This window comes from Suricata suricatta, chromosome 3 (assembly GCF_006229205.1).
Source record: "Suricata suricatta isolate VVHF042 chromosome 3, meerkat_22Aug2017_6uvM2_HiC, whole genome shotgun sequence".
Taxonomy (NCBI): domain Eukaryota; kingdom Metazoa; phylum Chordata; class Mammalia; order Carnivora; family Herpestidae; genus Suricata; species Suricata suricatta.
The window spans coordinates 5,376,888-5,392,363 of NC_043702.1; the positions used below are offsets into that span (position 1 = coordinate 5,376,888).

Below are 15,476 nucleotides of genomic sequence, written 5' to 3' on the forward strand. Positions count from 1 at the left end.
GCCGGGCCGGTGCCCGCGGCGGAGGGCGACAGGGGCGGCCCGGGTGCTCCCGGCGGCTTCGGGGGCCAGTAACTGCTCGGGGGGCGGTGCCCTCCCGTCGCAGCCGCAGTGGCCGGCGCCGCAGCTAGGAGCCATGGGCAACATCTCCTCCAACATCTCGGCCTTCCAGTCCCTGCACATCGTCATGCTGGGCTTGGACTCGGCTGGCAAGACCACGGTGCTCTACCGGCTCAAGTTCAACGAGTTCGTGAACACGGTGCCCACCATCGGCTTCAACACGGAGAAGATCAAGCTGAGCAACGGCACGGCCAAGGGCATCAGCTGCCACTTCTGGGACGTAGGCGGCCAGGAGAAGCTGCGGCCGCTCTGGAAGTCCTACAGCCGCTGCACGGACGGGATCATCTACGTGGTGGACTCGGTGGACGTGGACCGGCTGGAGGAGGCCAAGACGGAGCTGCACAAGGTGACCAAGTTCGCCGAGAACCAGGGCACGCCGCTGCTGGTCATCGCCAACAAGCAGGATCTGCCCAAGTCGCTGCCGGTGGCCGAGATCGAGAAGCAGCTGGCGCTGCACGAGCTCATCCCGGCCACCACGTACCACGTCCAGCCGGCGTGCGCCATCATCGGCGAGGGCCTCACCGAGGGCATGGACAAGCTCTATGAGATGATTCTGAAACGCAGGAAGTCCCTCAAGCAGAAGAAGAAGCGGTAATGCGCCCGGCTGTGTTTGGGAGGAGGCGGGAGCGAGCGAGGAAGCCAGCGGGTCGGGGATGGATGGATGGATGGATAGGTGGATGGATGGATGGATGGGTGGGTGGATGGATGGATGGATGAAGAACGAGAATCCTCGCCCGCGAACAAAGACCCAGAACCAAAGCTATGCTTCAAATTTTTAAAACGGAGTCTGTGCACCCAGAAGCAGGACTAGTGACTTAATCTGGGTGTGTACCCTGAGTTGCCAGCCTGCCCTCGATCTACCCCCACCCCCCTCCACCCCCAGCTCAGGGGACCTTTTGTCTGAACGCCAGAGCTACTAATGGGGGGCGCTGGGGAGTGGACGTGCCTGGCCTGCTGTCCGCCCCTCCCGGCCCAGGTGGAAAGCTCAGAAATAGAGACAAAAGCGATCTCTTCCTCCTGCTCAGCCAGAAGTTGGGCTGCCCCGCCCTCACTGGGGCTCCCACCTGTGAGGCACCTGAGGTATGCGGCTCCCGGAACCCTGGGAGCACCTATCTGGGGGCATGTTGGGGGGGGAGGAGCAGCCACCCCCTGCAGTCCTGGGCTCTGGAAGCTGGATAGTTTTATGTCACAGGGCAGGCCCCTGTTGAAATTTCATTTGTCCTGCCCTGGGCCCAAACGAGGCGGCGGCGAGAGTGGTTTGGGCCATCCGAGGACTGCCCAGAACAATACAGCAGCCCCAGAGGATGAAGCGCTGCACTGGCCCTGACCGGGCCATGATGGCCACAAAGATGTCCCTTCCCTGGTGCTTTATGGTGGCTGCGGAAGACCAGTTCGGTTTAGAACTGCTTTTCAGCCTGGAATCAGACATCTTCCAGATGGTTTGGACCCCGTCCATGTGTAGGTCATTATCACACAAAGAGACCAATAAAAATTAAAAAACAACAACAACAACAACAGCGTTGGAGGTGGTGGCCAATGATGTATTTACTGTTTGCAGGATAGTTAAAGGTTTTTAAAGGGTAAGGCTCTTGGCGTAAATGCCGGCTGGGGTGTGTGTGTAGACAGATGCAGGGCCCTCCCTCTGCCCTGTGTAGTCGGCATGAATACCTAGACCCATATGTGTGGAATCTTCAGAATCTCTTAGCTTCCTGATGGGTTGGGGTGAGCACACTGGCTGCAGATGTGTGCTGAATTGCAAGTTGGTTTTCCGAGGGCTGCCTCCTGTCATACTAAGGGCTTGATGGGTTTTGGTTTTCAGACATGTTTTTAAGAAATTCTACAAATGAATACTCACCTTAGAAATATTCACCTTAGGGGAAGAAAAAACAAGACACGGCTCTGCCCTTTTAGAGCCCTTTACGCTGCAAGCGGCAACACGTTCGAATTTCTAATTTGGTTCATTGTGGCCGATCTGGTTTTCAGTATCTCATTAAAAATGTCTCCGTTAGAGTATTTGATGTCATGCACCAAGAAATAAAACCCCACCTTGTTGCAAAAGCCGACCTCGTTGCATGGATTTTAGCGAAGGAAAAGCACAAGGAATGAGGTCCTTCCAGACCCATTCTTGTGGGAACCGGCCTGCTTAGCAAATGCAAACAATGAGTGCTCCAGATCAAAGGAAGCGCGTGATGTAACGATCACCTGTACTCAGGCCCTCCTCCTCGGTTTACTTGAAAGAGGCTTTGGGAAATAGATAAAGCGAAAGAAGAATAGATACGTATTTTTAATAATGTAATTTAAGAAATCCTTTATAATCAGGACGGAGTCTTGGTTTGCAGAAGCGATCATTTACCCTGAAACACAGTATCAAAAAGGGAAACTTCTACTGACCGTTTGGTTTTAATTTCCTCTTACAATTCCGGTTTACAGGTAGCTTTAGGTGTCTTCAGACACACACACACACACACACACACCCCACTGTGAGGAATTTCTTTTACGAAGGAGGCCTATAGAAACTGGCATGATCATGCTTGAGCATGGGAGGTAGGTTGTAAATCCGTGCCTATTGTCCACTACTCAGAAAGTTAATTTAAAGGTCAGAGGTAGTCCTGGCTTCCTGCTTGAAACCCAATTCTCACATGGAATCTTTTAGAGAAAAACCTAGCAGTCCATCATCTTTTATCTTTGGTCGGCGTATTTGGTACCTCTCCAATGCTGGTCTTTTTGTAGCAACTCAGTAGAGAAAATAGATCTCAGTGGTGTCGAAGCCTGCAGGATTTCGGTTTACATATCGATAGCAGAGTCACTGATTTCTAAATGGGCTGGTCCCATCATCTGAAGATTCTGTATAGAGTTATTAAAAAAAAAATCCATGTTCTTTTATTTTCTTCACATGTAACAATTTCTTATGCACTTTGACATTTTGGTAGTGCCACACTCTTGAGAGAATAATATATTTATTTTGTGACATTGAAGATGCCAAATACTGTAACCATCTCGTGCTAATCATCCTTAGGTTCCAGATCACCGTTCGGATCCTGTCATGCTTTACAAACGAAGCGAAATGATTTTGGTCTTTGCGTTCTCGATACTTAAGGGTGCAGTCCGCTGTTAGTAATTGTGCAGTCAAGTAAGGCCCCTGTGCTGTGTCAGCTAAAATAGTTAAGAGTCTCAGTTGATTTCTGTAGTGTTTGACCGATGAACAGCCCATTTCGGTCTCTGACCAAACAGAGGGGGTGCACCTCGAGTCACCTTGGCATGGGCTGGGGGGCTGGGGGGAGTCCCCTCCAACATGGCGTCGGTGATCCACTAGCCTCCTGCCCCTTCGGAGAATGAATGGGTTTCACACCGAGGAAGTTCGCCTCTCCACATGAGCTTTTGAAATGTTTTCTCCTAGACACAAGGAGGCCGGTTTCATTTCAAACCCATTCTCTTCACAGATTCCCTGTCATGGTGTTGGGACTCTCGTCTCCCGGTTTCAGTTTTCCTTTCTGCAGCTGTAGTTCTCTGTCCTGAACATCCTCTTCCGGTCCTGTTCCCTTTTATATGCATATATGATGCTGTGAACAGAAATAAATTATTTATACAATCAAACGTCTGGGGGAGTTGTCTGGGTGGGTTTTCAAGTTGCCCTCCTTTATTTCAAGGCCTTCTCTGCTGAGTGGATGCTGAGTGGAGGGATGGCTAGCCGGACAGGGCCCGCCCGGGGCTGCGTGGGCCTCGGCTTATCCGGCTTCCGTGTCTGGCTCTGCCCTGGGGTGGGGGGGGGGAGGGCTGGACTGTGGGCCTCCACCGTGCCTGCCCCCTCATGGGGTGCCTGGCCCTGGTCCTCCCAGATCCTTCAGGGATCCTTCGGGAAAACGGCCTCAGTGCCGAGCCTGTCCTCAGCCTCTCAGTTATTAAAAAGGTCATGCTTGGGGCACTTGGCTGCCTGGGTTGGTAGACCATGTGACTCTTGATCTCAGGGGCGTGAGTTCAAGCCCTGTACTGGGTGTAAAGCATACCTAAACAAACCACAAAAGAAAAGGGCATGACTGTTAATCACTTCAAGAGCACCGAGGGTTGTGTGAAATTGGAAGGAGCAATGGGCTAATATAACATGAGTAGTCCCAAAACTGCTCAGCGCCTAAACTTCCTCTGCTCTTATCAGGGCTGAACCCAGAAGAAATACAAGACTTTTTTTTCTTAAATTTTTTCTAACGTTTATTTTTTGAGAGACAGAGAGCATGAGTGGGGGAGGGGATGAGAGAGAGGGAGACACTGAATCCAAAGCAGGCTCCAGGCTCCAAGCTGTTAGCACAGAACCCGATGCGGGGCTAGAACCCACAAACTGTGAGATCATGACCTGAGCCAAAGTCAGCCGCTCCACTGACTGAGCCACCCAGGTGGCCCTGAAATACAAGATTTTGAGTCCTCTGCTGTAGAGAAGGCACAGTAAAACCATCGTGCTTTGTACATGCTGTTGGGGAAAGGCCCACTTTCTTTTCCTTTTTTTTAACATTTATTTATTCTTGAGAGACAGACAGAGACAGATCATGAGCTGGGGAGGGGCAGAGAAAGATGGGGACACAGAATCCGAAGCAGGCTCCAGGCTCTGAGCTGTCAACACAGAGCCTGACTCAGGGTTCGAACTCACAAACCATGAGATCATGACCTGAGCAGAAGTTGGACACTCAACCCCACTGAGCCACCTAGGTGCCCCCCAGAAAAGGCCCACTTTCTGAAGAAAAAGCAGTTGGGTCTGAATCCGTAGCAGTCTGACTGGGGCCACGCACCCACACTCGTGAAGGCACTCAGGAGATACCGGGCCACAAAACCTAGTGCTGGTTGGGGCTCCTCTCAGGAGGCAAGAAGATCCAGTTTCAAATTTCAACTCCAGTACTTAGGGGCCCCATGAATTTACTCAACATTCCTAGCCTCCTGAGCCTCGGTCTCCCCATATGTAAAATGGGATCATGATGCGTGCCCAGGAGGACAGAACATAGCACTAATACAGTGACGTTCGCAGGAAGGACCCGGTGCCGAGGGAGGGAGTGCTGGGTCATCAGCCTTGGCTTTGATTACAGGTTGTTAGGGACACATGGAAAGCACCATAATTCAACCTGACCACAAGCATTCCTTGCTGCAGTCTGCCTTTTACCCATACTTCTTGGTGTCCTAACCCTCTGAAACCGAGGCTGCAGACCCCGGGCCCAGGCCAGTGTGGAGTCAAGCAGGCAGCCGCAAGATCTGCAACCATCCCGGTCGCGTGGTCTTCCAGAGCTCTGCGAGGCCCGGTGAGGGGCCAGACGGGGGTCTGCGGACCACCGAGTCCATTGCTCACAAACCCCGTCTCAGCAGGCTATGAGCCCTCCACCAGGGGAAGGCCTAGATCTTTGATAGCCAGTACCTAAAATCACCTCGAGGGGCGCCTGGGGGGCTCAGTTGGGTAAGCCTCTGACTTCAGATCAGGTCATGATCTCAGGGTTTGTGAGTTTGAGCCCCGAATCAGGCTCTGCACTAACAGCTCAGAGCCTGAGCCTGCTTTGCATTCTGTGTCTCCCTCTCTCTCCGACCCTTCCCCACTCCCACTGTCTCTCTGTCTCTCTCAAAAATAAACATAGGAAAAATCATTTAAAATCGCCTCGTGGGGCGCCTGGGTGGCTCAGTCGGTTAAGCCTCCGGCTTCAGCCTAGGTCAGATCTCACCTTCGTGGGTTCGAGCCCCGCATCGGGCTCTGTGCTGACAGCTGGCTCAGAGCCTGGAGCCTGCTTCCAGTTCTGTGTCTCCTTCTCTCTCTGCCCCTCCCCCTCTCATGCTCTGTCTCTCTCTGTATCAAAAATAAATAAAACATTAAAAAATAAAAATCGCCTCGTGCATGAAGTAGGGGCTCCGTAACTATCGGCCGCACGACTGAATTCTCGTGGGTTAGTTTTCACGGTAACTTTAAAGTGGGCATTATACAAAATCATTATTTCCCGTGAAATGTTTGAATTAAGGTGAAAATACAAAATATGAATATTGGTCTTCAAGATCATGGTCGTGAGATGAATCACGGTTGTGACTGTGGAGAAGGAGGTTGAAACTTGTACACACGGTAGAAGTGTTTATGAGCCTCGTGGTCTTTCTTAAAAGATGAGCGAGGCTTGATTTTATCTCCCTGTTGCTATAGGAGCCAACGTTTAGGAAGCAGATAAGATCTGCAGATGCAGGGCGCCTGGGGGGCTCAGTCGGTTGAGCATCCGACTTCGGCTCAGGTCATGATCTTGAAGTTTGGGAGTTTGAGGTCCGCGAGGGGCTCTGTGCTGACAGCTTGGAGCCCGGAACCTGCTTCAGATTCTGTGTCCCTGTCTCTCTCTAACCCTCCCCTGCTTATGCTGTCTCTCTCTCTCTCTCTCTCTCTCTCTCAAAAATAGACATTAAATCTTTTATTTATGTTTTTTTATGTTCTTTATTATTTTTGAGAGACAGAGAGAGACAGTGGGAATAGGGGAGGGCCAGAGAGAGAAGGAGACACAGAATCCGAAGCAGGCTCCAGGCTCTGAGCTAGCTGTCAGCACAAAGCCCGATGCGGGGCTCAAACCCACAAACTGTGAGATCATGACCTGAGCCGAAGCCGGACACCTAACCGACTGAGCCACCCAGGCGCCCCTAAATCTTTTATTTAAAAAAGGGGGGCAACGATGCCATTTTTAAGTCCTGAGACCCGAAAAATTCTTGAAACACTATTTAGGGATGGCTCCCCCGATGAGAAAAAATACTGGAAACCAAAAGAAGCAAAAACTGAAGCCCTCACTTTGTGGGGCAGCCGTCCTCGAAGGTACCAGGTGACACTTGGTACCTGGGCAGCGTGGTTCATTTGATGTCTTCCAGGAACGTCACCACAAACCGCCTCATCGCCCTGACCGCTAGGGACCCGGGAGGCCAGTGTCCGCCCTAAGGCCCTGCTGGGTTTTTCCCGACCTGATTGCATCCCCGAGGTTGAGGTCCAGATTTGTAAGATTTTACCAGACGGTGGGCGTCCTGCCCTGCTGCCCTGTGCCTTCCCACCTGTCGGCAGGGGCCTGTGCCCTTGGAGCAATTCTGTTGGCAACCCCACAGACCGCTCCAAGGTCACCTTCAGGGGGGAGCAAGGACAGGCGAGTGACGTGCACAGAGCAGAGATATGAGGTCTGGGGGGCGGGGAAAGCGTGAGGTGAGAACACACCCAGAACTTGGCCCGCCTTGCGACTTAAGAGCCCCCACCCGTGCCCCCCTTCCCTCCTCCGGTCCCACGTGCAAAGCTGATGCCCGGGACCCGGATCCACCTGCCGGGCCGCGAGGGCATTTCCGGGGTCTCCGCGACCTTCTGCCCCCGGTGCATGTTCACGTGTCCCTCCACAGCCTTCCCTGCTGGCTGTCCCCACTCCATCCAGACCTTTTAGGAACAGACTTCGCACGGGACATCGGAGCACTTCTGCACACTTGTTTTGTACAACTGCTGGAGAATGGGGCCGCTGCCATTTGAGAGGAGATGGCCAACGGAGGGCTTCTGAGAAACTGGCGTGTTGATTCTTTGCCAAGATGAGAGCTAGAATGAAAGAGCTATGTGGTTTAACCCCGCCTCCAGTTCCGGAACGCGAAATGGCTTTCTCTGAATGGTCCGACCTCAGGTGTCACCGGGCATGAACTTCTCCTAATGAGGGGTGCGGGCGTGGCTCAGTGGGTGAAGCGTCCAGCTCGGGATGTCCGCTCAGGTCATGTTCTCACGGGTGGTGGGTTCGAGCCCCACAGTCGGCACAGAGCCTGCTTGGGATTCTCTGTCTTTTTTTGCTCTTTCTCGCCCCTCCCCCACTCTCACTCTCTCAAAATAAATCTACTTAAAAAAACAACAAAACAAAACAAAACAACTTCTCCTAATGAGAGCATCGCAGAGGGTGCATTCTCCTCAGAGTGTGACGGCAAGCCACGGAAGAAAGCAGAGCTAGATTATTTTTTAGATGGTATTTATGCCTAGGTTTGAGGACACAGGCATCTCTTTGGTATTTTTATTAATTAGCATTACTTTAAACATAGTCATGTGAAGTATTTCTATTTGGCTCGGTTTTTTTAAAAAGTTTATTTAATTAGAGAGAGAGAGAACACGAGTGGGGGAGGAGCAGAGAGAGTCGGAGAGAGAGAATCCACGAAGTCTTCAGGCTGTCAGCTCGGAGCCTCATGGGGGCTCGACCCCCTGAGATCATGACCTGAGCCGAAGTCGCTAAGCCGACTGAGCCGCGCAGGCGCCCCTCTTCGCTCTGCCCCCGTCAGCCCTGCCGGGTCGTGAGCACAGCCCTTGCCAACCTTCCCGGGAGGCCGGCTGTGCGCGGGGCTCCCGCCAGGCGACGAGCTCTCTCCGGTTGACCGATTTTTCCTCCCGGAGCCCCAACAGATGGAGTCATTAGTCAGATAAACGAATCACTCGATTGTATCCGCTCTTGCAGATGAGGAGACACAGGTGAGACTAGACGACGCCCTCTGAGGCCGGAGGCTGTTCAGCCGGAGCCCGGCTGGGGCCCCAGGTCCCCTAGACCCGAGGCGGAGCTCCGGGAGGCTCACCAGCCTGCTGCCCCTGTGGCGGGGTGCCAGGGCTTGCAGGAAGCCAGGGCTCTGGTTCCACAGGGCAGAGGGTGGAGGCTGTGTCCTGCCCGCAACGCCGCCCTCCTGCCTCTTCCTGTACCCTCCTGCACCCCTGCACCCTCCTGCCCCTTCCTGCCCCCTCCTACATCCCTGCACCCCTGCACTCTCTTGCACCCTCCTACACCCTTCTGCCCCCCTGTACCCTCCAGTACCCATGAACCCTCCTACACCTTCCAGCACCCCTGCACCCTCCAGCACCCCTGCACCCTCCTGTACCCTCTAGCACCCATGAACCCTCCTTTACCCTCCAGCACCCCTGCATCCTATACCTTCCTGCACCCCTGCACCCTCCTGTACCCTCTTGCATTCCTGCACCTTCCAGCACCCTCCTGCACCCCTGCGGCCTCCAGCACCCCTGCACCCTCCAGCACCCCTGCACCCTCCTGTGCCCTCCTGCACCCCTGCACCCTCCTACACTCCTGCACCTTCCAGCACCCTCCTGCACCCCTGCGGCCTCCAGCACCCCTGCACCCTCCTGCACCCCTGCACTTTCCTGCACCCCTGCACCCTCCTGCACCCCTGCACCCTCCTGCACCCCTGTGCCCTCCTGCACCCCTGCACCTTCCTGCACCCCCCTGCCAGGGAGGACCCTATCTGCACCTGTGCCCAGAACTCACACCCACCACCATGCACATGTCCGAACAGAAGCCCAGAGCCTCACCTTCCCTCCTTAGCACAACCTAAGGTCCAGGAAAATCCAAGCCCTCTGGTCCCACATTCCATCCCTGAAGAATTTTATTTCCAGTATTTATTTCAGGAAACTGTGTCAAGGGCCATGCCCCCCCCCCCCACTCCACACAGGGGAATTTACATACCCCGAGGGGTGGCCATGGGGTATCAGCCTTCCTGCTTTGGGGTGCAACCTTGACATTCAACTCTCCACTGGGGTCCCTCAGCAACAGAATGAGGCTGGGGACGCTGGCCCTGCCCGAGCCTTGGGTGTTTACCAACATAAAGTGAGATACGTTTACGCTCGGAGAGCGCAGAGCACCGGCAGGTCTAGATGCCTCCGAAGTCGGCACAGCACCCCTGGACTGTCGCCCCTTCTCTGTGGTCCCGGCGCTGGCTGCAGAGCTCCACCCCCTTGGCGTTCCCTCTTTGTGTTCACTGACGAGAAAACCTCCACCTCCAGAGTAACCAAAGCCGGCTTCCCGGAGGAAGCCATCTCTCCTTGTGAGATTCCGGATGGGGAACCTTTAGTGCAAGCGTCCATTAAGTAATGCTCGGGGAAAATGGGCCTCCGCGCCTCCGTCATTTTCAGGCTTCCTCTAAGGGCCACACATGACTGCTCCCTTTTTAAACACTAACACCCTGTGCAATTAATTTCAGCTGCCCGTGTCTCGGAAAGGCTAAAACGATTTCAATGTATGATTTAAAAGTCATCATGGTAAGTAATGACCACTCCACCAGCTTCTCTCGTAAGTGTATGTTCGAGTCCACGATTATGCAGACGAACGCTTGCATCGCTGTGTAATTTGCAGTGTGCTGGGAGGCCGTATCCGTCATGTAAAAACATGCTGTTAAAATTAATATCTGCCCGGGCGCCTGGGCGGCTCAGGCGGTTAAGCGTCCGACTTCAGTTCAGGTCACGATCTTATGGTTCGTGAGTTCGAGCCCCGCGTCAGGCTCTCTGCTGTCAGCACGGATCCTGCTTGGGGTCCTCTGTCCTCCTCTCTCTACGCCCCTCCCCCACTCAAAGATAAAGAAACATTTTAAAAAATAGTATCTGCAAATAATTGTGACACCTGTTCTGCTGGGGACAGTCCACGAGGCAGATGTGCCAGGAGGGCTTAGAATGGGATCCTGGTCCTCACATGCTGACATTCTAGGTGGTGAAGCCAAGTGAGGTAGTGAGGAGGGGCCGGATCCCGGTGTGAAACCTCCCTCAGTTTTGCCAGACAGAAAGTCATTAATTCACCCACGTTCACATTTTCCATGCCATTCGAGCCTGGCAGGAAAACCTGGCGCTCCCAGTCCTGCCTCGATTTCCCTCTCTAGATCTTTCTGAGATTTCCCTGGGACGTGTGCTCGTATGACTGTGCCAACAGCCTCCGCTCCTGCACTTTCGGGCTGCTTCTGGAAGTGTCCTTCTGGAATCTGGGCTCTGCACGGCAACCACAGCTGCCGACCCGTCCCCAATGGCCATCAGCTGTTTCATGCCATGGTTCCTCAGTGTCCACTCCCACACAGACATCCGGGGCCTGGGGGTGATCTGAGGGGCTGACCCCATGCGGCCTCAGAGCCCCCTTCTTACCTCACACTGCTTCCCTCTCCCAGTGTGGACCCCCATGAACCTACAAGTGCCGTGAGATCTGCCTTGGAATTAGTTCGCTATCATAGAGAGAGGAATTTCTTGGAGGAGTTTTGAAAATGACCACCTCCCCCGGAAATTCACTCTGTGCCTTAATTCTGCTCTTCTTACTTCTATTTGAGCAAGTCATTGGGGTGATGGAATCAGGGGTTGAAGAGTCTGAATGAGGTAAAATCTTTTGATTACCCACACAAATCCACGCCCCGTCGCCTTTCTTGCAAGCAGAACCCCAGTTTTACTTGGGGGTACCCTCTGCCTGGTGACTATGTGCTCAGGGAAAGTGACGCTACACTCGGCTTAAGGGGAGATTGGTCTGAGCCATAAAATTAATCAATTCTTGCCCGTGATTTGTTTAGGAAGGGCCCTGAGACCCAAGGGAAAGGTTTCTTGGGGAGAGTAAGTGGATGGGGTTTGGAAAATCTTTCTTATGTTTTTGGAAAATCTTCCTTATGTTTTAACATCGAATCATACAGCTCTCCTCTGCTGCCTCTGAATTTCAGTGAATGAAGATATGATGGCTGGAGTGGCCGCAGCCATCCTGACACCACGCTGACAGCCCACTCACACACTGAGGACAGCAGGAGGCAAATATGGGAGGAACTTGGGTCTCAGATGACACTGTGGAGCTGCTGACCTGCCTGGCCCCGGCGCCACCTGACCTCAGGGCTCACAGTTACGTGAGAAAATAAAATGCCCTTTATCTGGGGTTCCTGCTAAAAATTCTCAGCTGTTAAGGTACCTCAAACACCACTACCCCTTCATTGTGCGAAACACGTAGGGCTCAAGCGCTGCTGTATGAGAGAGACCCCTCCAGCGCCCCTGTGCCGACAGATCACAGGCAGATGGAGACCCGCCTCAGTCTGCCCCTGCTGGGGGGATGGAAGGACTGACCCTTGGCTCCTGCTTTAACGATTACCACCCCGGAGCTCAGAACATTCTGGCCGGGAGGGTGAGGTGCACCTCGAGTGTAGTTCCAAGTGAGCAGCTGAAACGCCACTAACCGTGAAGCCCTTTCCCTGCGCTCATTTTCTGGAAAGAAATGATTAAGTACTATTACTTGCGCCCATTCATGGAGTGTTTGTTTTCCGCTAAGTTCTGAAGGAGGCACGTTACGGACTCACGGCATGTAATCCTCTCTGGAAGGCCACGGGGCAGGTCTGTTCCTCCCGCCCGCACTGAGTGTGGACCTGCACTACACGGCCAGACAAACAGACAGGTAGAGACAGAATCACAGGAGCGATGACTGAGCGCTCACGGGGCGGCGGGCGCTGGGCCGACGCACCGGGTAGATCTCCCGACTGTGCCTCATAATAAACGTTGAGGGGTAGGGACGATGTTTGCCATGACTGTCACTTCACAGGCTTGGAAACCGTCGGGCCGTCTGGCTTCAGACCCTGCGCACCTACCACGGGCAGCCCTTCACAGCCGGGAACTGGGAGAATGTTCCAGAATGTCTGTGAAACCAATGAGCTTGGAATGAAGGGAGCGGCACTCAGAGACGTTGCACTCCAAACCAGCGCCTCCCCAGCCCCCAGCCCATCTGGGGCTCCTGTTACACCCCAGGCGCTGGTTTGCTGAGGCCGGGGGCGTCCTGAGTGTCCGCTGGTCTAGTCAGTTCCCAGTGCTGCTGCTCCCTGGATGTCAAAGCCATGCACCCCTGAGGAGCTGCCCGACCTTGGCTTGGCATCACGCCCAGACCCCAGCAGACTCGTGCCTGAGCTGCGCAAACTGCCCTCTGGGGCCGTGGCTTTCCACGGGGGCAGTGTTGTCTTCCAGAACATAATGGCCACGTCCTGAGACACGTTTGCTTGTCACAACTAAGAAGAAGGTGCTAAGGAGGCCACAACGGAGAGCAGTGTGGCCCAGTACGCCCGCCCGTAGCTCCGAAGCGGGGGACCCTCCTCTCCGGCCTTCATCCGGGCCTCTCCCTGTCCTTAGACCACCTTCCCCCGGCCAGCTCGCCGGCAGCCTCTCTCCCCAACCTCCGGTCTTTACACCCACACCTTCCCGTTTTCATTGTAACCCACTTCCGACTCTGTCTCCCCTTCCCTGCAGCACTTTTGTCCATGACCTACTTTATAGTTTATTCCCACTGACATAATAAGCACTTTGCTCAATTATTTACTGATTGTCTGTCTCCCCCGCCCTGTGGATGAGGTTCCTGCTGCTGCTGTAACAAGTTACCCCAGACTCAGTGGCTGAAAACAACCCAGATGTGATGTCTTACAGCTCTCAAAGCAGACGTCCTAAAATCAGGGCGTCAGCAAAGGTTGTGTTCTTTCTGGAGGGTCTAGGGGAGAATCTATTCCTTGTCTCGACCCGCTTCTGGTGCCTACCTGCACTCCGGGACTCACGGCCACTTTCATTGTCAAAGCTGGCAGCACAGCGTCTTAAAAAAATTTTAGGGTCACCTGGGTGCCTCCGTCGGTTAAGGGTCTGACTTTGGCTCGGGTCATGATCTAGCAGCCTATGAGTTTGAACCCCGCATCCGGCTCTGTGATGACAGCTCGGAGCCTGGAGCGGCTTTGGATTCTGTGTCCCCCTCTCTCTCTGCCCTTTCCCCACTCACGCTCTGTCTCTGTCTCTTAAAAAAATGAATAAATTAAAAAAAATTTTTAAATGCTTATTTGTGTGTGTGTGTGTGTGTGTATGAGAGAGAGGGAGAGAGGGAGAGGGAGAGAGAGAGTAGAGCACACACGCACACGCAGGGGAGTAGCGGAGAGAGAGAGAGAGACAGAATCCCAGCAGGCTCCAGGCTGTCAGTGCAGAGCTGGACATGGGGCTCAATCTCACGAACAGCGAGATCATGACTTGAGCCGAAATCAAGAGTTGGAAGCCCAACCAACTAGCCACCCAGGTGCCCCAGCATCTTAAATATTTTTTTAGTGTTTATTTATTTTTCAGAGAGAGACAGAGCATGAGCAGAGAAAGGGCAGAGAGAAAGTGAGACACAGATTATGAAGCAGGCTCCAGGCTCTGGGCTTGAATTCATGACCGGAGAGATCATGACCTGAGCTCAAGTCAGATGCTTAACTGACTGAGCCACCCAGGCACCTGTTAAAATTTTTAATGGAAAAAAAGAAACTGTAAAGCTTATTATCGAAGAAGTAGTTGGTATCATCCTGAAGGATCCTTATGAACACGTTCAGTTCTACTCAGCTTGATGAAAATGATAGATTCTATGAGTTTACATTTTTGTACCCAGCAGTGTGCAATAGCTGCTTCGACCACTGCCTTCGAACAGTCGTGGAAAACGATGTCCCAGGAATATTTAGTTAAGTTATTAATGAGGACTCTGTCTGAGCTTCTGTTATCTGCCTGGATTGCCACAGCCCGGCTCTCGACGGCTAAGATCACACTTGAGGTGTCCTTTGGTAGAACGCAAGTGCGGAGCAGGTCTGGGAGAAAAGAACCAGCCTGATCTGTTGACCAAGAGTTCCTAACCTTCTTCCTTCGCTTTCCAGGTCGCAGGTTCCCACGCTACCAGGACAAGACTTAATTCCACGTCAACACGTCAGAGCCTTTCTTTACTACCTCGCAGGAAACTCGGGGCTCTCCTCCTAACCTCAGGCTATTGGCCAAATGAAAGTGTTTGAGGGGCACCTGGGGGTCAAGTGGCTGACTGTAGATTTCGGCTCAGGTCATGAGCTCACAGTTTGTGAGTTTGAGCCGCACGTCTGACTCCGCACCGACAGCATGGAGCCTGCTTGGGATTCCACCTCTCTGTCCCTTCCCCTGCTTGTTCTTGCTCTCTCTGTCTCTCTCAAATAAATAAATAAACTTTAAAAAATGTGTTTAAATAACCACCCCTCACCACCATATATGAACATATTACACTCCCCCAACCCTAGAAGGGACTCACATTATCATTCAACGAGGGACTTGAGAGCTGTAAAAAGGATGCACATGAGTCATTATCTCGATCTTTCTAATGATCTCAGCCTAAAGATTTTAAGTTAACTCTTGTCTGCTTGGGACCCTTGTTAGATTTGATCCATGCCATCCAAGTTAGATATTTACCTTGTCAATTTGCTCCGGAAATAACAAATTCCAGAGATCACTGTTTCTCACACTGCGATGTGCACAGAACTCACCTGGGAACTTGTTAAAATGCTGTCTCACTTGGGGCGCCTGGGTGTCACAGTCGGGTAAGCGGCAGACTCTCGATCTCGGCTCAAGTCATGATTTCACAGTTCATGAGTTCAAGCCCGTGTCGGGATGGGATTCTCTCTCTCCTTCCCTCTCTGCCCCTCCCCTACTCGTGCTCACTCTTTCGCTCTCTCTCAGAAAATAAATTTTAAGGATTTGAATTAAAAAATAGACTCTCACTTGTTAGATCTAGGTGGGACCACCATTCCGCACATCAGTGAGCTGCCTGGTGGTGCTGAGGCTGCCGGTCTGCGGGCACACT

At 53.0% G+C, this 15,476-nt stretch overlaps 1 protein-coding gene across 1 annotated transcript; it reads left to right on the forward strand.

The window, feature by feature from the left end:
* Nucleotides 1-6: 6 nt before the first annotated feature.
* On the forward strand, nt 7-3,711 carry ARL4C (ADP ribosylation factor like GTPase 4C). The gene has a single exon (XM_029933561.1). The coding sequence runs from the start codon at nt 134-136 to the stop codon at nt 710-712; it is 579 nt and encodes a 192-aa protein (XP_029789421.1). The 5' UTR covers nt 7-133; the 3' UTR covers nt 713-3,711.
* Nucleotides 3,712-15,476: the final 11,765 nt, after the last annotated feature.